Source organism: Nyctereutes procyonoides, unplaced genomic scaffold (assembly GCF_905146905.1).
Source record: "Nyctereutes procyonoides isolate TBG_1078 unplaced genomic scaffold, NYPRO_anot_genome, whole genome shotgun sequence".
Classification (NCBI taxonomy): Eukaryota; Metazoa; Chordata; class Mammalia; order Carnivora; family Canidae; genus Nyctereutes; species Nyctereutes procyonoides.
Genome location: NW_026575051.1, coordinates 23689426 through 23716170, shown reverse-complemented (window position 1 = coordinate 23716170; position 26745 = coordinate 23689426). Strand labels below are relative to the sequence as shown.

The window sequence follows — 26745 nt, the reverse complement described above, 5'->3', positions numbered from 1 at the left end:
CTAAGGCAATGTTAGTTGTCTAGAGAATACCCTCTCAAAATCAAAATTTAAATCATATTTGTTAGAATTGAAATATCTCTACAAAATGCTAACATCGTTTCCTTAAAACTTTTGCTTTAAACATAATCTTGGACCGCAAGTATCTGGTCTAATTATCTGGTTTCTTAAGGGTAATTTTCTTTAAATCCCCTCCTTTTCCTTTGCTTATTAGCAGCACCAAATTTTTTCTAACAAAATAAATATATATTTTGATTTTAAAATTTTAATTTATATTTCAGGAACCAGGTCAATCATAGGAAAGTTTAAATCTCAAGGCTTGAAAATGGACTTAGAAATAGCAATATAAAAGAAATGCTGTAAAACACATGAGTTCCCGCCGGTCCATTTAACATGCTTTCCAGGTCCTTTTGAGTTTCAGGGTCTGGAATGGTTGGCTTTGCTTTAGGGTTCTTTTCCTGAAACTCAGTGTTAAAGCATATTGAAAAGTGGCATATTGTTTCTCCTTAAAATAAAGCTTTCTGCTTATCCAGATGAACCCAGACAATAGTCAAAGTCACAATTGTATCTCACCTGCCTTTAAAAGAAGCTATTTATGTTTACCTGACTGTTCACTGTGCTGTGGTATCTGTTGGGTTGGCAACCATGAAATTTGGTATGGTGATTTTTACAAGCTGAACACAAGCCTATTAGAAATGATTTAAAAGTATAAAATTATTTCTCATGGGCTTTCAAAATAAATCTTATGATTAGAAACTATGTAGTCTACACATTTATTCAGGACTTGGAGAATTTGTAGCATATCCAAGTAATTTGGAGATCCGTTGAACGAGTAAAAACAGCTTGTTAGCGTTAGTAATTATGATACAAACAGCTTTAAGCCTTTTAGATTTGAAAGCTGTATCAATAATGTGTCACTAGCTGTTCTAATATCACAGTAATCCGAAATGACACATTAATCCAGCCTTTAACAAATTGGTTTACTAGACCATTAGTGTTGCAGAAATTTTAGTTGACTGTGAAATTTTTTATTGGTCATGTTCATATACTACCTTATCTCTTTTAAGTCAAAACTGCTCTTAGAGAAAATGAAATGAATTTATGGAGATTTCTCTCACAGATTTCAGTGGAAAACAATTTTAGTTTTTAGAAGAAGTTTTAATGAAGAAGAATCAGAGTTTATTAAATTTTCTTTAGAATTTTATTTTGTGTAAGCCCTGGGCTAGTGGGCCAATGCTTATTTTCACCTCTGTGTTTCATTTCTAGAAACATTTTTCAGTTACTGCCTTACTAATGTTGTTTCTATCATAAAGAAAAATCATTTCTTGAACAAAGCTTCAGTATTATACTTGATAACCTTTGTTAGCTTTTTTCAAACTGTTTCCTTTGGGCTAAATCAGCATGCAGCAGTCTAACGCAGATCATCTCAAATCCCCTTTTCTGAGATTTTACTAATCGCTGTGAACTAAAGCAAGAAATTTAAGTTGGTTGCTTAAGCTACTGCAGATTGCACATCGCCCTTTCACATAGACTTGCTGTTGACGATTAGAGGTTCTTTCTTCCTTCGTCTTCACAGTTTGGAGACTCTCAGCAACTGCGACTTGTTCGGATCCTACGAAGCACTGTAATGGTTCGTGTTGGAGGTGGATGGATGGCACTTGATGAGTTCTTAGTGAAAAATGATCCTTGCAGGGGTAAGGAGATGCTATGTCAAGATAATAACACCATTAAAGTATATCCATTTTGTATTATTTTCCAGCATCAAAAACATGCTGGGTATAATTTTGGTCATTTATCTATAATAATGAATGTTTCACATTGGTCCCTGTCAGCCTGGAGTTCCTAGAGAACTTGTGGCAGTCATGTAAACCATGTTCTTCTCATTTTTTTTCCTTACATCTTTTAGATAAATATGAGACTGATAGGCAGGAAATACTAGAATCAATTTTTTTTTTTAAGGAAATGCTTCCATCGACAATTTTCAGAATGAGTAATTACACCAACTACGGAAAGGATTTCATCTGTCATTACATAGCAAAGTACAGTGAAGGGAGAGTGAGGTGAAGGAGACTGAACATGCTGGACAGTTGAAGTTTAAAAGTGAAAGTTTTTCAAATTGGCAGGAGGTAGCACAGAAAGTAATACCTAAAGATTTTGAAAGTGATCAACTGCTAACTTGACTCTTATTTCAAAGCTATAGATTAGCATATTAAAAATATACACATATGATACTATAGCTCACTTTATATCCACCAGCCAAAGAGTCCTTGATTATCTTGTAATCTTCATTTTTCAGATCCTAAAGTCGATTGTGGAATTCTTTACTGATTGACCTCACAAGAGGTCATTTGATTGCAGTTGCTAGTTAGGTCCCATTTACTTTTAATAGGCCCATTTTTCTTCAAAAAAAAAAAAAGGCAAACAATAACATTTTTGTGATTTTCTTTAACCTGTGAACTCATTTCGTTCCTCTTAAACAAACAATAGCAAATATCTGTGCTGATAACTGTTTTTGGCTACCAAGTTGGCAGCTGGGGTTCCTCCTGTGAGGCCTCTTTGTTACTGTAGTCCTGGCCTCTGAGCACAGGTACATCCGAGTGAGTTCCTGTGCAGTGAGCAGACCACTCTGCTAAGGGCACCCTGGATTGTCATAAGACCTACTCAGTAACTCTGCTCTCTGCAAGTCATTGATTCATCTATGGAAGGGATAAAATCACAAAAACTCCCTTTATTAATATTTTGAAAATAATGCAGCCTCAAGTAATGTAGTTCCCCTCATGAAACAGCAATTAGAATGTGTAGTGTCCTGTTGAGTTGCTTAGAAAAGTTAGCGTGACCGTGGCCAAGTCTTCCAAATACATTTTTCTTACTGAGTCAAATCTTTGAGTGCTTCTTTTCCTGATGCAACTTTTCTTCTAAAATGTGTGCTAAAAGCCGGATCTGAGCACCCCTTGCATATTCAACTACTGTACTTTGTTTCTTCTCTTGCTAACAGTATTCTTTAATGTGATTGGTATCCTGTGTCATTTTTTCTAGTTCATCATCATGGGAGTAAAATGTTACGTTCGGAATCAAACTCTTCAATTACTACTACTCAGCCTACTATAGGTTGGCAACCCCTCTCTTTGCCTCTCCTCTCTTGCCTTTTCTCTTTCCTACTTTGACATTCTTGCTTTAATCATTTGTTTTAAGATAACACGCTTCATCCATCGCGTATGGCTTAACTCATACCAACTGAGCTGGTGCTTCCAAATTTAAATTCTGAAACGTTGGCACACTTGCGGTGTGTCGTAAACATAGGTGTTCTATAAGTGATCAAGCACATGCTAACACGTTGCTCATCGGGTTCTCGTGGAGCGTCCTCCATGTGCATATGTGTTCGTATGAGCGTCGCATCACCAATTAGCTCATATCCTTGAGTCTGGTGTTCGTTGTTGCATGTTGGTTAAACCGAGTTTTTCAAGGCATAAAATAAAATTACTGGTTGCCTCATTTAAGTGAAAAACCTGAGGGTTTTATATGTTGTCATCATGATTAACAAGCCATCTCTCGTTCTGTGTAATTCTATTATTTAATTAACTCCAGTGTTTAAATACTGGCCTTCTCCTTACCTCAGTAGTACATGCAAAAGCCACAGTCTCTGCCTTACTGGCTTGTCTTCTCAGTGTGGGGAAGGGGTGATGGACCATGTGGGCATCAGTAGCTGGTGGATTAACAGTATTTTAGCATGAGCTTGCCATTTTCATGCTGACTCCTTCTTTAATAGTGGTTATTCTTGCTGGTGTCTAGTGTTAGAATAAACACACTTTTTTTTTCTTTCCCAAACTCACTTGTATCCAAAAGGAATGCATTGCAAAAGAATGCATTTAACTTTTTGTTATGCTGCGTTGGAGTTGGCATGGCAAAAAGATGGTCTTGAAATCCTCAACATGATCTGTGGTGCCAGGTGGTGGTTTTTCCTATGAATGACAGAGCACCTCTTTCTTCCCCTCCTCTTTTGTGTGTGTGCGCATCACATAATCCAGCTAAAGGAAGGACAAATATGGAACTCCGGGAGAAGTTCATTCTAGCAGATGGTGCCAGTCAAGGGATGGCTGCCTTCCGACCCCGGGGCCGAAGATCACGGCCGTCATCACGAGGAGCTTCACCCAACCGATCAACTTCTGTATCTAGTCAGGCTGGCCAGGCAGCCTCTCCACAGGTCCCCGCCACCAGCACACCCAAGGTAGGACTCACATAGGAAGTGTTGTCCTTCTCCCGTGCAGTCACTGTCTTTAGTATACTTTTGAATGTTTTAGGACCCTAGAAATTATGGGGCCAGTCTTCTCCATTTGTATCTCTTCTCTCAGTAAGACAAATGAAGGATTTGCATACATGTGTGTGCATATTATATGTGGAGGCCCATGTGTGGAGACTTGTGGCCCATATGGAGAGTATCTATATAGGCACTTTAGTTACCTTTCAGAGTATGTCTTTTTTTTCTCTTTAAATAAAGTTTTATTTATTTGTTTTTTGGTGTATATGATTTGCCATCAAATCTTTCCATTTATTTTTAATTATTATCATTCTTACTGTGAAATGTTACTCTTTGCTGTGAATATCTCTTTCTGTGGTTTGTTTTTTATCTACTGTCCTTTACATTTGATTTGCCATTGTTTCATACAGATTCTCCATCCTTTAACACGCAATTATGGTAAACCATGGTTGACAAACAGCAAAATGTCAACTCCTTGTAAACCAGCAGAGTGCTCAGACTTTTCCGTGCCATCTGCAGAGGTATCGTAAGGCCCCAGATTCTAGTCTAACAGTCTTCTTTAATTGACACTGTCACGCACTAACATTGCTTCACCCCTCTCTTAATACACATACTTTTGATTAATACTGTGTCTTTTTATAGACTTCTGTAAGATAAGTATCAACTCAGCATTTCTGGAAAGACATGAGTGAGGGGTTCATGTAGAAAAGACAGTTTGGAAAAAAAAAAAAAAAGAAAAGACAGTTTGTAGCTCTTTGAATGGCGTCAGCTCAACATAGTCCAACATAGTCACACTTGCAGGGCCTGTGTATCTCCTTTTTCTTTCTGTTCTCTTACTCATACTTAATTTTACTTTTTCCTCCTGTGAGAAAAGTAAAATTATACATAAGGAGATTATATTCAGACCTAAGTAAAGTTTCTGTTAAAGCTCCTGGTTATGCTCATGCTTCTAGACATAATGTGAGCAAGAAATGCAACAATCCCCCATTTAAGGGAGAGTGAAAGACACTGTCATTTGCAAGAGAATCACTTACATTAAAAGAATGTTTATAAAGTGCCCGTCATGAGCACAGACCTTCCGAATGTTTGTTACTTTAATTTCTGCCCAAGAACACTGGGTGGGTAAGACATAAGCTTTTTGGTTATCAGTGCTATGGTTTGGAGGCGGAGGTATGCAAAAAGTTACCTGGCTTTTTCAATAGGTATGTGTCTATTAGACTTTAATGATTACTATTTAAGTATGCTCCAGCTTTTTAACATGGCATAGTTTATGGGGATAAGATAGTTAGGTCATATAAAATTTGCCAAGTTACCTCATCTACAGTAGATACAGATCATCTACAGTAACTGAAAGTCAACCAAATATATTTGAAAGAAAGTTCTCTAAAATGACACGCATAGGTATCGAATAATCATATGTTTGATTAGAATCACAATAAGTAGGAGGGGGAAATGTCCCTAAACAACTTGTCTTGAAATGAAGGATATCAGGTTGAAGGCCAGGACCCTTTTATGAAAGTGCTATAGTACCTTTAAAAAGCCCTTTATAAAGCTTTTCAAAAACACTTTCTAATCTATTATTTAATCCTCACATGAATAATAAGAAGTAAACAGAATGTTTCATTACTTTCATGACTCAGATGGAAATGATGCAAATATCGTTTCTGGCGGTGATAGAATCAAGGCAGAAACAACCCCTTCAGTTCTTCCTCCTTCCTCCTTCCCTGACCCCTCAAGTCCACCCCCTCCCACAGGTGGGAGGGGCTAGTATCATAGGTTATCTAGAGACATCTGTCAACTAAGGATGGATCTGTTGTAGAAAACTGAGGGTTTTTTTACTTTTTAATTGAAATTCAGTTTAATTAACACATACTGTATTATTAGTTTCAGAGGTAGAATTCAGTGATTCATTAGTTGCGTACAACACCCAGCACCCATCACATCACGTGCCCTCCTTAACACTGGTCACTGTTACCCCATCCCCCTGCCCACCTCCCTTCCAGTGACCCTCATTTTGTTTCCTATGTTTAAACATCTTTTATGATTTGCCTCCCTCTCTGATTTTGTCTTGTTTTATTTTTCCTTCCCTTCCCCTATGAAAACCCAGAATAGTTTAAGGAGCCTCAAGCAACATGTGTATTTTAAATTTTGGGGACTGTGCTGCTATGTTAGTTCAGATTTTTAAAAAGCATAGTCTCTCCCAGATTAGAGCTAAATTATGTTATTTTAACTACTATAAAATTTATGTTTATTTCAAATAGCCTCATCAGACAAAAGAGCCAAACAGAGAAAACAATAGTATACTTCTATGGAGGGCTCTGTAAGAGAACTAGGTAGGGTTTGTGACAATAAAATAAGAACAATCAGGGCTTTATGAGAATGATTTGGTTCTTACATGGCAATGAATTCTAACACCTTAAATGATATATTTCGTAATTTGAGGGTCCTCACTGTTTTCTGAATTGTTAAGTTTCTTCCAAAGTTAGGAATTTAACTAAATCAGAGCGGCCAGATCTTGGGCAATTCACTGTCCTCCTCAGGTCCTCATCTTTCACATTTGGAAAAAAGTTGTGATTAGGTAGGTGAGTGTAAAGATCGGGCAGCCCTGGTGGCTCAGTGGTTTAGCACCGCCTTCAGCCCAGGGCCTAATCCTGGGGACCCGGGATCGAGTCCCACGTCGGGCTCCCTGCAAAGAGCCTGCTTCTCCCTCTGCCTGTGTCTCTGCCTCTCTCTTTCTCCCTCTGTGTCTCTTATGAATACATAAATCTTTAAAAAAATAAAGATTATCCTTACCTGTGTGAAAATTTTATAGTTATACAAATCACATATAAATTCTGTCCTTAAATTGTATGTATAGAATACATATGTAAATGAATTTCAGATATTACATGTATATTAAATTGCAACTCTGATGTATCAAAAGGTGTTACATATGCTTTATTAGACATTTACAACTTATAAGAGAAAAAACTAATTTAAAACACACACACACACACACACACACACACACACACACACATAATGTGCACCGATATATTTCCTCCAAACAGTTCCCTATGAGTTCATTGAAGCAAAATTCATATCCCTTGTACTTCTTGGGAGTCTTATTTTTTTAACTTTGGGAGAATTTTCAGAATGTTGTAGTGATCTGGAAAAAATGCAGTCATTTTAGACTTATAATAAAATCTCATAGTTGTGATTACTTTAGGCATTCTCAATGAGCTTCTATGTGAATTTTTAAAGGGTTTTCCCTAATCATCATCTCTATGTCTAATGTGGAAAGACCGTAGAAGGTATTAGAAGTAGGTACAGTGGCATGGTACCAAGTTATAAAATGTCACTATGTGTTTTTTGGAGTTAAGTTTGTTTAATGATGACTGCTTAGGCATTGTTTGCTTATTGTTCTAATTCTCTCTGCTCATTTCTGCCTGGTTCCCTAAAAGCTTTGGAGGCAACAGAATATCCAAGCACAACTTTTCAGAGTCCCCTGCTCTCTCTATCCCATGCAGTCCCCATTTATCTGGCAGTACTGTCCTAACTCTGTAATACTCACAGACAGCCTGGAAGATACTAATATGCTAATGGTTTGATTTGCCTTTTTTTTTTTTTTCTCCTCTTGCTATCATTTTGGGATCTCTATTTTTGTGTGTTCTCTTCAACATGAATTCCTTTTGAATTCAGGGAAAGAAAAAGAAATGAGGAAAGCGATCAGTAAGATCCCATACCACTTAATCAAAAAGTCGCCCCCCCCTCCTGCTCCCCCTCCTGAAGAGGGCCAGTGGAGGGTTTCCACCCATCTGTAATGTGGTGTCAGTGGCAGATCATCCAACAGGAGCAATTTCTTGATGTGTCCTTTCACTGATTAAATACAGGGTACACCAATCCAAGGAAGCAAGCTTCGACTCCCAGGCTATTTATCAGGGAAAGGCTTCCACTCTGGGGATGACAGTGGCTTGATAACTACCGCAGCTGCCAGAGTCCGAACACAGTTTGCTGGTGAGTGTGGAATGGGTCTTTCTTTAACGGCTTTTTGCAGTGTAATCTGAAGGCTAAAGTCCCGGCTGTTCTTCATTGGGGCTGAAATAACGAATCGATGATGCTATATTCTTTTGAAATGACACCTAGCCCAGTCTTCCAGCTAAGGTAGGGGATAAATGAGTCATGAGGACAAGGGAAAGGAATGTCCTTTCTGGAAAGTACCAAAGAAAGATGAACATGAGAAAAACCACAGCAGTGTCCTGTCCTTTCATGCTGGAAGGTCTTGGCTCTCCTGCCTGCTTAGAACTTGCCTTAGGCTCTACCTCGGGTGGTTGGAAAAACCCAACCATCCTGGGCCTTACACCTGTGCTTCTCCTATTTCTTCACAGAAGAGTGAACCCAGTCCCTGGGGTTCTGGGCTCAGCAAGCCTGAAGTATCTTTCAAGTTTCAAGTCTTACTTTTAAATTCCTATGTGCTTTGAATTACTTATCACCTAAGAGTTGTCTCCATATGGGTGCTGCACACATCCCTGGGTACACATGTTAGACTTTGGAAAGCATAATCTTATATAGGTATATTCCTCATATCTGTCTGTAGTCAGTGGAATCCTGTTTTCAGCGACTAAGTCCAAACGTACCTTTAGTTTGTAAACCTAGCTTTTTGTTTATGACATCTACTTAAAGAGAGGCTGCCTACCCTAGCAGGATGGAGAAAGGCCACACATCCACAGGTGTCCACTGAGTGCTACTAGGTGACAGGAAAGATTGTTGAGATTAAAGGTGGCGTTAGGTTTCAAGAATGTGTCACAAATGGACCCGGTAATAATAAAGGGCGCTTCGACTCTGTCTTCTCTCCTCAGATCCCAAAAAGACTCCCAGCCGACCAGGAAGCCGAGCCGGAAGCAAAGCTGGCAGCAGGGCCAGCAGCCGCCGAGGCAGCGATGCATCAGACTTTGACATTTCAGAAATCCAGTCTGTGTGCTCAGATGTGGAGACTGTCCCCCCAACACACAGGCCTACACCCCGAGCAGGTTCTCGGCCATCCACAGCCAAGCCTTCCAAAATCCCCACGCCCCAGAGGAAATCACTGGCCAGCAAATTGGACAAGTCCTCAAAGAGATAGTGCAATTGGTTCCAGCACGGCCCTTCCTTGAGCATTTATTATTTAAGTTTGAAAGATGTAAAATATGATGTAGAAATTATTGTGAAATAATTGCAAGAAGTGAGTTTAAAATTCTGCAGATGGCCTTATTTGTGTATTTGTCTTTTTATTTTATCTGTATAATTTTTTTGTCAGATATTCTGGGGTGAAAGTCACATGATACGTGAGGGGAAGAGAATTTAACATGCACTAACATTTCTGCACTGTAACGTGGGGGGCACACACTCAAATCCATGACTGTACCTACAGGTAAGTCCACCTCCTCACTGACAGCCACACACTACAGCCACAGCTAATGTGATGGATACCTCATGACATCTTCTTGCTTTTGTAGAAACTCTGAAAAGCCAAAAGACACACATATGGGATATATTTTGAGGTGATTTAAATGTAAACTAAAAGACAGCAGACTGCACGTCCACACAGTTCTTTATGCAGTGTTTGACCAAGAACTCACAAGAAGGTACTCTAAGCACTTGCCAGTGCCATGATATTCAAGAACCTTGCAGCATTTCTGTGCCATGGCTTCACATGAAGCCAGAGGCATCCTGGACATTAGACCTATTATACTGTAAGAATATAATTATAAAGTGCATTCATATAAATGTGAGGTTTTCTTTTGCTTGAGTGGACAGTAGCACCTGTATCATTGAACTCATTTTGTATCAAAGCAATTTTGCTTGCAGAAAGCTATGAAATAAAACACATCCCTTAACTACATTGCTATGGAATTAATTTTTTCCCCAGGGAAAATCCGTGTATTTTTTTATGAGCAATATCAATTTGGAGTGACCAAAAGATACTTAAAAAATGGGTTTATTTTGATTTCTCATCTGAAATAATCATGTTCTGGTATTATATCTATATTTAATAAATATATACATTTTAATTTATTATGTATACTCACATACTATAGAAAGATATTAGTATGCATTTAATAAAACATATTCACTTGAACATATGGAATACCTGATTATTTAAAGAACTTTTTCTATCATTTGTTTTTAATAAAGGTTGTATGTCTGATGTATTTTTACTAATAGCATGACAGTAAGTTTGGGAAACATCAAAATGCAGGGATAGATCATAAATATGTAATAAAAATGACATCAACAAATACCTAATATTCTACAAATATTTTTAGTAACAACTGTGTACCAGCCAGTGTATTACCCGGAGGGTGTAGGTTCCTTGCCATCTTATATACAAGGGGAAACAGTTAATAAATTAATAAACAAATGAGCAAATCACTAAAAAAAAAAAAAAAAAAAATGAACTAAAACCAGGAGATATTTGACACAGTGGCTACTTCTATTATTAAGGTAATAACAGTGATCTTCTTCTGACCTATGTATATTTAAAAATCAAATGATCAAATTTCCCTAAATAGAAAAATGGCATCAAATATAATTAGAAGTGGGACGCCGGGGATCCCTGGGTGGCTCAGCGGTTTAGCGCCTGCCTTTGGCCCAGGGTGCGATCCTGGAGTCCCAGAATCGGGTTCCACGTCAGGCTCCCACATGGAGCCTGCTTCTCCCTCTGCCTGTGTCTCTGCCGCTCTCGCTCTCTCTCTCTCATGAATAAATAAATCTTTATTTAAAAAAAAGGATGTAGGATGCCTAGGTGGCTCAGTTAAGTGGGCAACACTCGATTTTGGCTCAGGTCAGATTTTAGGGTCCTGGGATCAAACCCCTGTGTCAGGCTCCACACTTAGCTGAGAGTCCGCTGCTTTCTCTCCCTCTCCCTCTGCCTTCCCCTCACTAATGTGCACTCTTTCTCTCTAATATAAACCTCTAAAATACATAGATAATTAGAAGAACAGCAAATTGTTATTTTGGGCATGACAGGTCATGACTTTTCCCATAACTGTAAATTTGTTTCAACAAAAGGCAGTGGTGGTGTTCAGGCTCAAGGGAATAGTATTATGTTTTCCCTGCTTGGCCTTTTTTCATGAAGGCCAATAGTGAAGAGCCTGGAGACTCCATGGACAGAAATTACTATTATTTTAAAGATTTTATTTATTCATGAGAAACACAGAGGAGAGAGAGGCAGACACAGGCAGAGGGAGAAGCAGGCTCCATGCAGGGAGCCTGACGTGGGATTCTATCCCGGGTCTCCAGGATCACACCCTGGGCTGAAGGCAGCGCTAAACCGCTGAGCCACCCGGGCTGCCCATACATGGACAGAAATTAGGTGCCATTTTTAAGTGATAGTAATTCCTTTTTTTTTTTTTTTTTTTCAAAGCATGGATCTCAGGTGAGAGCCCTTGATGGAAAGGGTAATTCTACCTAATAGATCATATGTTATAATTCATGCATTTGATTATTAACATACCATCTGAGAAAGTAGTTGAAATGGTTATTCCTTTGGTGCTTTGAGATGATCACATTTCCACTTCAAAGAAATTTAAGGGAATGATTTTATCTCAGCCTCTTTGGATGCCACCCCTGTTAGAGGAGAGACCTTGGGATTTTGCGCTTTTTTTTTTTTTTAGTAGTTTCATAAGCTTTTAAAGAAAAAGATAAGTGATTTAAGATATTTCAGAGAATTCTTAAGGAACTACTCCTAGTTATCAGTAGTTGCCCTCGCAGGGAGCTTTTCAGACTTTGATGCCTGATACTTGTTTGCTCTCCAACTAATCCTTGAGCCTCAGGCTGATTTCTAAAGAGTCCTCCCACATAAGCTTGAGGGAATGCAGCAGACAACCCTCTTCCCCAACCCACACTCCTTCCTTTTCCTTTTCTTTTGTTTTCTTCTTTCTTTTTCTTTAAAAAATAGGGCATTGAAATGAAGCTCAACTCTAAAAACCTTAAAGTTTGGTTCTGTTAAAAGATAAACGAATTTTTATTTAAAATGTTAGGAGTTTATTTGAACAAAAATCTATAGGAATCAGGCAGCACCAAAACCGGGAGTGGTTGGGTATGTGCTCCACTGACAGGAGGAGCTCAGGGGAAGACACTCAGAGAGTAAGCAGAAGCAATGTAAGAAAATTGTTTGGCTATTGCTTAAGGCCTAGTTGGCTATTTGTGATTGGTTGTCCTTGGTATTTTGATTTTTTTTTAATTTCCAATCTGTATGTTATTACTGAAATACACTGTCCTACCCACACCACCCCACAATAAAAATCTTACCTAGATTCCCCATCATCCCCTCCAGCCCCCCAGCCAGCCCTGTACAAGCGCTTCAGGATTCTCTGCCCACTGGCCATTTTGAAGTGTGTCCTTTGGGTAGCCACGTGAAAACCAGCTGGTGCCTTTGTGGAGAAAATGGAGAGGAGAGACAGAGCCTCAGGAGGGACTTACTTGAGGGCCTTGGCCACTTGCTCATAAGCCAGCTCGATCTCCTCATCATCTGGACAGGTGGAGGCAAACTCTTCCCGAGCATAGGCATTATGCAAGTGCCGATGCACTCCACGGAACACCTCTGGGATGGAGAATCCCCTGTATTTCTTACACACCACCTGTACTATGTGGAGTTTTGGCAAGAGGTTGCAGTCAGCCAGAGTGAGCTCATTGCCATCCAGAAACTTCCTCTGCGAGATGCCCTCATTCTCAGCACTGGTCTCATCCACTTCTTCTGGGAGGGGGGATGTCAAGTAATTGTCTAAAACTTTCAAGGCTTTCAGGAGCCCCTTCTCCAGATTATCATTGAGTGCCGGGTTTGAATTCTTGATGTAAGCAGAAAATTTGGCAAATATGTCCAGCCCAGCTGTGTTGGATTCAGGGTTCAGAGCTGCCAGCTTGGGATTCCTGGGAGGGCACAGCACTGCCTCCAGAAACTCCTCAATGTTGTTGGTGTCTGTGTGCACTTCAGTGCCGTACAGAAGGAATGGGAGCTGCCCTCCTGGGCACAGCTTCTGTACTGTCTCGGTCCGTCTCTTGGTGTCAACAGTGGTTACGCTGAAGGTGCCTCCTTTGAGCCAGAGTACCATGAACAGTCTCTGGGAGAAGGGGCAGTTCCCAATCTTGGCCCCATCACTGCCGGCCATCACGAACAGTTCAACCTGAGGTTGTTCTTCAGCCATGGTTGCGACGGGGACCAGGAAGCGGCCGGCGCTGGGGTAACTCGGTATTTTGATTTTTAACATTGAGGAATTTACAGGCTTAGGTTTTGGTTTGCTAAGGTAGGCCACCAAGGCTTTAGAGTCACTTCAGTCAAATGGCCTCCTTGTTTAATTAATATAATAGTTCTGAAGCATTAGGGAATCATGGAGTAGATTTTTTTGTCTTAAAAATCAAAACTATCAGTCATGTAATGTTTGCTACCTTCTTTTGAAATAATGAAACATCCTCTTTGATGTCAGGGCATGGGCCTGGCCAAATCTCAGATCTGGTTCTTTCTGCAAGAAATAAATGCTGGTGGAAGGGCTTTGGATGGGGCCTTTATGGCCCCCAGGGAGTCACCTGTAAAGATGAAAGGATGAGAAACTGGGAAAGGATCTTGTTCCCTTTTTTGTTTTTTCAATCATTTCAAAATTTGCTTTAAATGTTTATAAGAAACAGAACTAATGAGGTGTGATGATTTACTCCTTTTCTGACAAGGTGCTTTGAAGTTCATGTGCTTTATTGTCAGGTAAGTGATCTGATAACCACCCAAGAGTATATGCATGCGTGTGTGTGTGTGTGTGTGTGTGTGTGTGTGTGTGTGTGTGTGTCTAGCTAGTAACACTGCCACTTAGCTGTGAACTTGCCTTTGGGGTCCCACAAAGGAGGCAAGGACAGATAACTTTGTCTTTTGGTATTTTACTAGATTCCCTTCAGTTGTCATAGGGATTGACTTGATGGTACCAAAATCCACTGGGAAGAGAATGGAGTCCTGGGTGACTTGTTTGTGCAATAGTTCATATGACTAAAATCTGACTTAACCTACTGAATTGTACAACTTTGGTTGATTTTATATAATTTCAGAGTCTGGATATGTTACATATCTGGGTGAAGGACAACAAAAATACGGAATCTTTCATTCTGCCTCTAATGTGCTAAGAATATATGCAAAGCAAAATATGTTCAAAGGAATTTTATATTAGTTTACACACACTTCTGTTATACTCCATTATTTGAAATTAAAGACTGCATAAGATATGAGAATAAACTGGAGGGACGCCTGGGTGGCTCAAAGGTTGAGCATCTGCCTTCAGCCCAGGGCATGATCCTGGGGTCCTGGGATTGAGTCCCTGCATCGGGCTCCCTATAGGGAGCCTGCTTCTCCCTCTGCCTCTGTCTCTGCCTCTCTCTCTGTGTCTCTCATGAATAAATAAATTAAAAATCTTAAAAAAAAAATAAACTGGAGATTAAGAAGCTTTCAAAAGTTATCCTCAGATAAAACAAACCATTCTTTTATAATGTTACTAATCTTAAGGTATAACTACTTTTACCGCAGAGCAAAGACTAGGGTATTTAGTTCCCACAGCCTTACAGTCTAACTTCTATGCCACTGGTCTCCAGACCTCTTCAGAAGCATATTTCCACCAATAAAAGTTTTTTGAGCAAATATTTTCAATGTATGCCTATCAATTTCTCCTAAGGTATTTTTTCTTGTATTTTATCATTAACTAAATTTTCAAGGCTCAATATAATGTTTGAGATTGACCTTTAGCAACAGAAGTGTGGGTATATGTACATATTTTAATTAGTCTTGACAGTTTTTTGACCAAATTTTTGTCAAATCTGAGGAGACCCTCCCTAGTGTAACTCATGATGTGGCTGATGAAGGGCTTGTTTTGGAAGCGTCATCTCTGTCACTTTCTTGTTTGTTGCACGGTAAGTGTCTTAAATTCATGGTTTCTTTGTAGGGATCCATTTTGTAGATTATTTTATTAAAAGACATAAAATCTGTAAATTTACCCAGCTTGACCTAGATAAACCACAGTCTGCTATACATGCTGAAAGCAAACTGAGGAGTTTGGGAGCTGTTGAGACTCCCACTCTGTCCTCAGGTCACCTCAGATAGGGATCATAAGAGGACATTGAATGTCACTGGAAGGCAGGCACCAGTGCCAGTCTGTAGTAAATGTTCTTAAGGGTTAATTTCCTCTTCTTCTTTTAGACAAAATGTAATTATAAATAGACATCTTATTTTCCCACATCCTATGCAGTCACCTTGCATACATTCTACTTTGGAGATCACTGTTCTACACTATTTTCTTCTGCTACTACCCAGCCATCTTTTCCACAGGGTAGAAGGATGCTTTAAAGTTCCTTTCCCCTCTGCTCCTAGTTATGCAAGGTTGCACACCTTTGCTAGTGGTTATAGTGATTATAGCCCATGTTAGCTATTCAAAAATTCAAGGTTGGGGGGGGGGGAACATATCAATATTCCCGAAGCCACAGTTGACTTCTGGCCCTTGTTACCTCTCACCTATCCTGCTACAATCACCACCTGTTTATCTCCTTACTTCCCATGTTTTCTGACATCATCATGTCAGAGGAATTGGGCTTATGGGGAAGGACATGCCTTTCTGAGGTAAAGAATGATTCAGATAGGACAAGAGAAGTTAAGGGAGTTACCCTGCAGTGACACTCCTCTCAGCAAATTAAAAGATACAGTGTCCTGCCTGGGGTTAAGGAATAGGTTATAGGTTAAGGTTTTGGAGTTGAGCAGAGAAGGTTAAGTAGGCGAGACCATGGATTTATAGTTACCCTGATCTCCAGGGTGTGACCTAATGTAGGAACAGAGGGGACAGAAAGTTAATTGATCCAGTCAGGTTTGACAGGAAGAGCAAACGGTTGGAGCAATGGAAGGAAGAAGAGGGCAAAGGATGGGTTTTACCTGAGAATCAGGTTTTAGGCTCCCCAGAAGAAAGCAGGCTGTGAGTGGAGTTTGGATCAGGGCAGTAGAAGGCTAGAGCAGTATGAATGAACACACAGGAGCAGATGTATGTCCAAGAGTGACTTATATTTGGGGCATTGTCTAAGGGTTGCAAGAATGTGAATTTTGGTGGTCTCAGCATTTTGTTAATTACTTTCAGCTGTCCCACGTCTTCATTGATTTTTATTGTGCTTGTCGCAGAATCTGCGTGGAGAAAGCAGTAATAGTCACCTCCTGGATTCGAGGAATGGGTGGAAGTTCCTGCCTTTCAGCTGGGATAGGCTGTGCTTCAAAGTCCCAAGTAGGCTAGGGGGTGTGTGTGTCTAGCTCTGGCTTTTCAAGGCAGAAGTCTCAGGCCTCTGGAGTATAGTATGTTGATAGATACTTATTAGATCTGGCTGTGGGCAAGAGTTAAAAATAGGTTGCCATGAAGACTATATTTTTGAAAGGAGGACAAACCAGGGTAGAAAGATATAACATGGTTATGTTTCTAATTACTAGCAAACAAAAGTTTGCTCAAAAACAAGCAATTGTGGAAATATGTTCTGGTCAACAAGTTAGTCACAGTATACCTACTTGAGAATTGACCAGTGAATTCAGGGAAATAGAACAGGTTTGAAGCAATGTCTTCAGATGTAAAGTATATAACATCTGATCATGGATTAATTTGGAGTTGTTTCTCCTGGGAAACCTTCTGCTTCTTTAGATACCCAATTATACCCATATTGATGCTTTAGTCTTAACATTTGTGTGTCAATTTGGGTTTATAAAGTTTTTAACACAAAAGTGTATCTTATGGAGGTTGCCAACCAGTCACTGAAACAGTGGATAATAGTGCACTTAATGAATATTTTTTTCACTTAATGAATAATTTAAGTGAAGCTAGAGGGGTGGTTGTTTGTCCAAGCTCACACAGCTAGAAAATGACTGAGTAGATCAATCTTTTCATGCTGAGACCAGTCATAATTCCACTACACATCACCGTGACATCAGGGCCTACACATTGTTTTCTAAAGATGCTACTTTCATAAGGAAGACATGATCCTGACCTCTCTTAGGAAGCCGCACCACATCTGGGTTTTCCAGAGCAGCAAATTTCATCTTGAGATAATTGGAGTATTGGGAATGTCTTGTGTTCCATAACTAGACTAATTTTCCATTGTTTCATGTCTCATCAAATTATCAAGTTCCAAAATAGTAGCAACCTTTTAAAATTGGTTTGCTGAGTAAGATGGTGTGATTTGAGACAACTAATATTTAACATCTCTTTTTCCCCTCCAACCATTACAAGATGTGTAACGAGTTCCCCTGTAAAGTTGACTCATCACTTAGCTACCAGATTCCTGATTCCTCTTGCTACCAAAAGTATCCTAAATGACTTACTTGAATTAAACTTAAATATTCTGCCTTTTGCTTGAGTTCATTGACAATGTGTGTGAATAAATGTTGGAACTCTTCACTGACCTGTCATGGTATATAATATTTTCAAATCAAGCCTTTTTCAAAAATTATTTTTGGGTGTAGAGATCTGTATAAAGATCTATATAATTTGACCTAAACAAAAAAATATCTAAGAGAGATATGTAAGGAATGATGTACATTCAGATTTTCCTGCTTCATTTTTGCTTAGTTTGACTGTAGTACTTCACAAGGTGGTCCTAGGCATTTATCCTAATTCTATCACTCAAATATATTTCAAATCATGTTCGTACTTTCATGCACATGTCCTCTTGCTCACTCTTACTCTCACACTACTCTGAAAAAACATTTCTTATTTTTATTTTTTAAAGATTTTTTTATTTTTTGATTTTAGAGAAAGTGCAAGCGGGGAGAGGCACAAAAGGGGAGGGAGGGAGAAAACCCTGAGCAGACTCCACACTGAGCCCTACATGGGGCTCAATCTCACAACACTGAGATCATGACCTGAGCTGAAACCGAGAGTCAATGATTAACCGACTGAGCCACTGAGGCACCCTTGAAAAACGTACCTTTTAAATGTCAGTTTAGTATATCAGTCTCAGAATCTTCTCCTTTTGTCAGACCATGTTTAAAAGGTAGTTAATTCAGTGAAGAACTTTTATTTAGTATAGTCCATTGACTGACTGCATTTTGGAAGTAGGATTCTTACACATTCAGTGATACATTTCATTATCATTTTCTATCATAAAACTACACTTGGTAACTGTAGAAAATTTAGTAAATGCATAAAAGCACAAAGAGGAAAATAAAATCACTCACCAGCCCACTACGTAGAATAAATCACTGGTAAATATTGTGGGTGATTGTTACTTTGTTTTAAATTTTGAAGCCATACTATACTTCCTTGCTGGTATGCCCGGTTATGAAACAAAAAAGACCGAAGACACTGTAAGTTGTTTATATGTAGTTATTTTAGTCTTTAAAACTAAGAATAGAATGATACCTATATTGCTTTCCATTTCTGAACAACAGTTGCCCTAAAACTTGGTGATTTCAAACAACTTATCTCAGAGTTTCTGTGACCAAGAATTTGGAAAAAAAAGAAAAAAAGAAAAAGAAAAGAATTTGGGCAAGGCTTAGCTGGGTCCTCTGCTTCAGGATCTCTTACAAGACTGCTATCAAAGTTTCCACGGAGGTCTCAATAATCTGTGTCACAGTTCGTTTGGGGTATGATCCGCTTTCAAGTTCACTCGTTGGTTGGTTGTCAAGATTCCATCCCTCATGGGCTTTGGATCAAGGGCCTCACTTCCTTGCTAGCTGTTGGCTAGAGACCACCCTCAATTCTTTGCCACATGGGCCCCTCCAATATAACAGCTTGCTTCATCAAATTACGCAAGCTAAAAAAGACAATACAGTCCAACAAGGTGAAGTCACAGTCTTCAAAACCTAAACACAGAAATGACATCCTATCACTTTTGCCATCTTCTATTAGAAGCAAATCACTAGGTCTAGCCCACACTCAAGGGCATGACCACTAGGAGGTAGAGAGCACTGAAGGCCATCTTTGAAGGCTACCTACCACAATATTAAATCATAAAAGCTATATTTTAATCCCTTAACTTCTTTACGTAATGAGGAAAGTTTTTTAAAAGCTCTGAAATATCTCAAAATCCTTTTTATCACGCATGAATGGAATGACACATCAAAATCCAATTACTGGTTCAGCATAATCAAGATTGGAAAGGGAATGTTTCTTCAAAACTTCACTTTGCTAAAAAGCTATTTGTAATATTGGGAAGTGAACAACACAGCCAACCAAGCAAAGATTGTCTATTCCAGGCCACAGGAGTATTGTCTGACATTTGCAACAACAACAAAAACAGTACAATGAGCATCAGTGGCTCCCTAACAAGGACAATAGAGCCACAGAGAAGTTAATGGGCATTTTTCAAATAGGATGAGACTATTGAATAGATGAAGACTCTAGGCTGGGAATTCACTAGAACTTACCTCACTCCTTCTTAGTTAAATATTGCCTTGCCTCAACTTCCTTCTTCTTAACTCTACTTCCTCTGTAACCCTAGAGGCTCAAGGGTGCTGTTATATGGAAACATTAGATGCTCTCTATTGGAGAACACCTAATATTCAAGGCTGGGAATATGTACTTGTCATTGGCACCCAAAAGGCTCCTCTGCTGGACTGGGAGCTCCAAGGAATTAACCTAGCTGGTCAGAGTTAGTATCTCATTCAAAATTTTTCCCAAGGGATCTCACATTAGCAGTGCATTAATTTTAAAAGGCCTGTACTCTTTTGTGAAGCAGGGGGAAAAAGTTTGGCAATAGATGAAATGTGTTTTTATGGGCCCTCCCTCCTTGTACACACCTCTCAGTGTGGTTTGACATTTGGTTGGTGCCAGTAAGATCACTTTCATAGTCAAAGGAATGGCTTCATAGCATTCTCTAGAAAACCAAAGTACACAAAACACCTCATGAGCAGGCACTGTTTTGTGAACCTCAAAGGAAAGTTTATCTAAAAAATATTATATATAAGGAAGCAAAACTATTTAGAGTTTATTTGCAGTCGGCATGAGCTAGCTTGCCTCTGAGTTATTCTTAAAACAACCCAGAAACAATCAAGATAGCACTTTTCATACCATATACATAGAACAGTTTTCAGGGGACAGGGAAGTTCTCCAGTTTTTATTACTGCTAGAGAAAAGCTAAAAGAATCCTGAGCCATTTCGAGGTTTGACTCCTCCTACCTTCACTATATGTTGGCAGACAGTGATAGGATGAAAGGAATGGGGAGTGATTCTTGCAGGTCTCTGTGCTAGGAATCATGTTTTCTTAATTTTTACCCAACTGTTGAAATTGCAATTATCCTGGGGCACCTGGGTGGCTCCAGTAAGCATCTAACTCTTGATTTTGGCTCAGGTCATGATCTCAGGGTCTTGGGATGGAATCCCATGTCAGGCTCTCTGCTCAGGGGGGAGCCTGCTTCCCCCTCTCCTTCTGTAGCTCCCTCTCTGCTCCCCGTTTGTGCATGCTCTTGCTCTCTCTCTGGCAAATAAATAAATAAAAATCTTAAAAAGAAAAAGAAATAGTTATCCTAAATTGCTGGTAAGGTATTTGATGAAGCTGAATCTCTGAGAATTGCATGCTTAAAAGTCACCTAGTTAATAAGTAGAGGAACCCATATTTACTAGCTAGTTCTGCTCAACCCAAAGCCTATTGTCTTTCTATGCTATTTGTGAGCTGTTATTTTTCAGAGTTATTTTTTGTGTCCTGGCCCACATTTTATTAATCAGTTTCTTGCTTATTTGTTCCTAATTTGAGTGCTTTAGCAACTTAAAAAAAAACATAAAAATATATCCTTCCTGCTTCTATTTTCTGGGGAAAAATATATCCCCATCCTGCTTCTCTTGCCAACAAAAAGGTGAAATAAAGCACATATTTTAAAAAATAGAATTCGCTTCGTTTCTACAGACATTACTTACCTGAGAGCTAAGTGTGGGAAAAGATTAGAAAGAGATAGGCAGATGGGTTTAAAATGACAATTGGAAAGCAACAGAAATGCGATTCTTTTACATTGTGACATATATTCAAAATGCACAATTGGTTTGTGATGTTTTGCAAGGAAATCCTTAGCTTTAAAGGATAATATGTAAACATTGTTTAGGATTAAGCTGATTTATAGCTCCAGCTGGAAGGAGGAGTCCATCTTTCTTGCCAAGAACCAGTGATCTTGGCTTGTAGTTAGTTGTTTCTTATCTCTCGTATGTGGTGCTTATGTCTCTTAAGATCAAGGATGGCCTTTGCAGAGAAGTGCCATTTCTTCCCCACTGCCAGATAGAAAGCTGTTCCAAAGCTAGACATAGAACTATAAATGCCAGAACTACATTATGCAATGTGTACCTACCAACAGGTTTGTGGGAAAATAAAGGAAATATGATCACCTGATTATTTTCTTTCCAGTGGGCTCTTCATAGAGCCAAAAGGACGCTGAGATCAAGACCTGAGCCCAAATCAAGAGCTGGATGCTCAACCCAGCCACCCACGTGCCCTGATCACCTGGTTCTAGAACACATGTTTGAAAATGCAAAATAAAGCTTATCTACTTTCTGCTGAGCTCAAAATATTGCAAAGACCTGCTTTTATTTTTGTTAATTGTTTTCCTTTCATGATCTTCCTCTTAGATAGATATTTTAGAGTGATTAGCCATCTGGTCACCCATGTTAACTGACCTGAACAATGGTTACCAAGCATTTTCTTGATGGTAAGAAAAACCTCCTCCTTCTCATACAATGCTACACAGAGGGAGTCTCTTTTAGTTTTTAAACATAAGATTCTTCAGTCATCCTGTCTCAAATCTTGAGTTTCTAAATCAAGAAATATTTTTAAAATATATGGTTTAAAAAAATCATGTTGCCTGTGACCACTACCAACAACAACAACAACAACAACAACAAAAACCAAGTAAATGGTAAAGATTTAGATGAGTACAAAAACAATCTGGGTATGTTAGATTTGCAATATACAAATAAAAGCTGAATTTTAACAAATTTTATAAATTTGGGAATGAGGAAACCAAATGCAAAATACAAGAAATTTATCCACAGCATATCTAAGAACAAAAAATGATTGTAGTTGACAGCTCAGTGGAAGTCAGTTGTGATGTGTCAAAGGGTCTTGAGCTTTATTACTAGAAATATAATGCCCAGCACAAAGGAGGAGAAAATCCTATTCCACCGTGATACCTCATCATAAGATGAGGGCAACTGGCTGATTTCTACAGGTGAGAGGCCAAGATGCAGCTCAGAACTATATTGGAAATGGATATAATAATATGAAAGAACAAGATTTCATGTTGTATGTTTAATATAAATGCCTACAGTTTTTTATTCCAAAGAAATTTATTTTTATAAGAGAATCTGCACAGTTTATATACTGCTTACTTTAATTATTTTTTGAAAGATTTTATTCATTTATTTATTTGAGAGAGAGAAAGAAGAACACTAGCAGGGAGGGAGGAGGGGCAGAGGGAGAGGGAGAAGCAGGCTCCCCACTGAGCAGGAGCCCGATGTAGGACTCGATCCCAGGATCATGACTTGAGCCCGAGGCAGGTGCTTAACCAACTGAGCCGCCCTAGCATGCCCTACTTTAATTATAACAGACCAGTGAAATCATAGTTAATAGATACCTTATCACAGTTTTGATGAAAAAATTCACTTAGACTATTAAATGGACTAACAATTATTTTCCAACAACTAACATTCTCTATAATGAACATAATCTCCCTCAAGATTACAGTTACTGTAGTTGAGAAATAACTACTAAAACCTGTGAATACCTTAGAAATGCTCTTTGGACTTTTGAGACAACAGGCTCAGGAGCCCATCTTCATGACTAGCTATAGATGATGTGTGCCGTAATCAGGGGCCAAGCCTTCTCTGACCACTCTAAACATTCTCTAACTGATATTCCCTTTCATCTCCCGGGAAGAGGGTAACAACAATTTTAGTGAAAACAGTCACCTCTAAATTTTTGTTTAACACTACTTAGAATTGTGGCTGATTACAACCACGACTCTAACTAGGCTGAACAACATTATTTGGGGCTTCTAAGAGCTATAATAATAATGTTTTCCCTGTAAGGCAGATAATAATCTCTCGTTTTGGAGATGAGAAAACAGACAGGTTAAAGAAACTGCCAAGGGCACAAAGTAACAAAACTAAACCCAAGTCTGTCTGACTTTAGTGCTTCTATAGCTTGCTTTAAATATCTGAAGGACCACCAATGGGTAGGAGACAGATTTTTATTTCATTATGAGAAGGAGTTTTTATTCATTATAGCTGTTCTAAGGTAGCTGCCTTGAGAATAGAGTTGTCATGTGAAATATAGGACATCAGCTAAATTTGCATTTATTTTATTTATTGTTTAAAGATTTATTTGAGAGAGAGAGAGAGAGAGAGAGAGCACAAGCAGGGGGAGGGGCAGAAGGAGAGGGAGAAGCAGGCTCCATCCCAGAACCCTGGGATCATAACTTGAGCCAAAGGTAGATGCTTAACTGACTGAGCCATCCAGGTGCCCCTAAATTTGAATTTCAGATAATGATGAAAATTGTTAGTCAAAGTCCCAAACATGGCATAGGATATTCCTTTATTGAATATTATTCATTGTTTATCTGAAATTCAAATTTAACCGGGCATCCCATATTCTTCTTAGCTGAATCTGGCTTCCCTCCTTGGGAAAGTTTGTATTTCCAGTAAAAAAGTAAAAACACTTTCAATCACATTGCAGATGCGGTATTGAGTACCTGAAGTTCAGAAGGTGCAGAGGTGGGGTGGTATGGAGAGTGGAATCCAGATTTCATCACCTTCATGGGCTAGGGGCTGGGGAGGAACCAAAGGACTCTACAGTTCATGGCTTTGAGGGATGATAGCATTGTTTTTTGTTTTGTTTTGTTTTTTGAGGTTATTTATTTACTTAGCACAAGCAGGAAGGGGGGAGGGAAAGAGAATCTGAAGCAGACTCAGTGCTGAGATTGAAACCCAGCATGGGGCTCTCTCTCATGACCCTGAGATCAAACCTGAGCCAAAACCAAGAGTCAACTACTTAACTGACTATACCGCCAACATGCCCCTAGAAACAATGGCTTTTTATTGTCTTTCCATTTTCTCTGTTTCTTATTGATTTGGCAGGAAGGATCATTTCACTGCCATCCAGCTAATGGTAGGTACAGGGGACTATGGAGAATGCAAAAGAGAACAGCATTTTGCTCCGTATTAATATTGCTTGAACTGTATTGGTGGTGGAGATCCTTGGAAATATATTTAGATGGGGGGTTGTGTTCCTACCAAGAATTCCAGAATTTTCATCACCCAACATGCAGTATATCCACTATATTTGTTGTTTTGACCCAGCAAAGAATAAGCACTGGGAATATTCTTCCTAGAGATGGGGATTAGAATAAATAATTGCTGGCAGACTTTTCAAATCACATAAGAAGATAAGTTAAAAGTTGACCCTGTCTTGAAGTTGATGAAACCATTGCTTTGGAAATATTTCTTGATGTTTTGAATGAAACCCTTTAGAATCTTCCTTACTGGACATCTTCTCGCCCATGTTATTAACAACCGGTCACATGAAATCTATAAGTAGCTTCATGCTGATAATTGACAAATAATGAAAGTTCAACTGAGGCCCCTTTCAAAGTTAGTTCTCCCACGCGGTGTAATCTGTTTACTGGAAACTGTTGTTAAGACTATAAAAACAATGTCCGTGTGGCTGCCAGAACAGAATGCAGGCTGCCCACGGCACGGAAACTTGCTTGTGCATTGCTCGATGGTAGCAAAATTTCTATAGATGTATTTTTAGGTTATAATTATGAGAACTACTTGAAAACAGCCCTAGGGAGGCAGAAACCAGAGCCATAATGTCTTGGGGGGAACATATATATAAGAAAAATGCCCAGTTTTATGAAATGCTTTCTTTATTTTGACTGGTGGAAACCTGCCTTACCTCAAAATAAGTTTCTGTTAAGGTACCCTACCAAAACTAAAACTGAAAAAAGGCTGACAACACAAGAGAGAACTTTTTAAAAAAATATAATTTCAGAGTGGGGAAAGCCTTTCTAAGCAAAACACAAAATATAGGAGTCATGAAGGGAAAGGTGAATAAATGCCCACCCATCAAAAAACTACCACAAAGCCAAAAGACAAACTGGGGAAAATATTATGGCAAAGGATAAAATTTTCTCTCTCTCTCTCTTTTTTTTAAAGATTGTACTTATTTGAGAGAGAGAGAGACAGAGAGAGAGCACAAATGGGGGAGGGACGAGGGACAAGCTGACTTCCCGCTGAGCTTGGAACCTCACGTGACTTGGGGCTCAATCCCAGGACCCTGAGATCATGACCTGAGCCAAAATCAAGAGTGGCACTTAACCGACGGAGGCAGCCAGCCGCACCTAAAATTTTCTTAACAGACGTGAAAATACAATTCCCATTAGAAGAATATAAATGTCCAACTCTACTCAAATTTAAGAGTTATGAGATCACATTCTCCCTAGTAGTCTGGCAAATGCAGAAAAGTCTGATTGTGCACAGTGTTGGCGAGAACGTGGTGGACTGCGGAGAGAGTAGAAATTGAATGGCCTCTTTAGGAGACAATTTGGCAATGTGTATCAGAGCCTTAAATGCACGTACACTTCGAGACTAGTTCTGGAAATGTATCCAACAAGAATGTGTGCTACATGAGAAATTTTCCAGGAAAAATACTAACCAAACCTACTTTGCTTTGCAGCCAAAGACCCAAGTGGTGAATTAGCTTTGCCTGGAAGAGGAAGGGGAGGGAAACACAGAGAGAAGATATCCTTGGTTTCAAGCCTGCCAGGATGCTGGTCAAGCTGAGCTGGGCTCCAGAGTGAGTGTACAGTTTGTAAACTGAGTCACCACAGAGCGAGCTGATGCACCAAGGGGTTAACTGGGGATGCTACCTTTCTCTATGGGGAGAGAGGACCCAAATGTGTACTATCTCCCCTCGAAACGAGTGGCATTTGAGACACTCCAGGATTCTTTCCCTTTGGATCCAGCTCAATATACAGAGCTTAGTTTTTGCCCTTTCCCCTTTGGGCCCTACATTCCTTATTCCTCCAGGGCGACAGGGCCTCCCCTCCTTCCTGGGACTGTGGTTCCCTTGATATGTAATGTACAGCTCTCTGGGAGCATTTCCAGGTTCCCAATTCCCTGGATTCCCCCATCCTCAGCAAGATGCTGGGCCTCATGCATTGCTGGGCAGGGTGGGACTCCCCTGCCTCTCGCTCTGGAATTCTTAGGCTTTTGCTGTCTGTTTCCGAGGAGAGTTTCCCTTTAATCTCACATTTGTCTTAGCCCAAGACAAATGGGTACCGCAGACACTTGGAATAAAGCCACTGTTGATGTGTCTATTAAATACTAGGCCCCAAGAGGCCCGCAGGGGATCAACCCTCACTCCGCTGCCTCTTCTCTCCTCGACTTTGTCCGTCTTTAGATTTATTACTTGAACAATTTAATTTTTAATAGGCAATACATTTACTTGATTCAAAAGTCAAAACTATTAAAAAGGTGTCACCAGAGGTCTGGGTCCCACTT

At 39.4% G+C, this 26745-nt stretch overlaps 2 protein-coding genes across 2 annotated transcripts in view; one reads left to right on the top strand and one right to left on the bottom strand.

Annotated features, from left to right (window-relative positions):
• DST (dystonin) overlaps positions 1 to 10112 on the top strand; it is a 483034-nt gene extending 472922 nt beyond the window's left edge. Inside the window, exons 98-103 of the mRNA XM_055329608.1 lie at positions 1574 to 1691; positions 3034 to 3105; positions 4023 to 4222; positions 4663 to 4773; positions 8125 to 8248; positions 9091 to 10112. Coding sequence (XP_055185583.1) covers positions 1574 to 1691; positions 3034 to 3105; positions 4023 to 4222; positions 4663 to 4773; positions 8125 to 8248; positions 9091 to 9353 — 888 coding nt within the window. The 3' untranslated portion in view covers positions 9354 to 10112. The remainder of the gene's footprint in view (positions 1 to 1573; positions 1692 to 3033; positions 3106 to 4022; positions 4223 to 4662; positions 4774 to 8124; positions 8249 to 9090) is intronic.
• Positions 10113 to 12556: 2444 nt separating this feature from the next.
• Positions 12557 to 13435, bottom strand: LOC129512926 (chloride intracellular channel protein 1-like). The gene has a single exon (XM_055330517.1). It carries the CDS (start codon positions 13414 to 13416, stop codon positions 12691 to 12693), a length of 726 nt encoding a protein of 241 aa, XP_055186492.1. The 5' UTR covers positions 13417 to 13435; the 3' UTR covers positions 12557 to 12690.
• Between the last annotated feature and the right edge of the window lie 13310 nt (positions 13436 to 26745).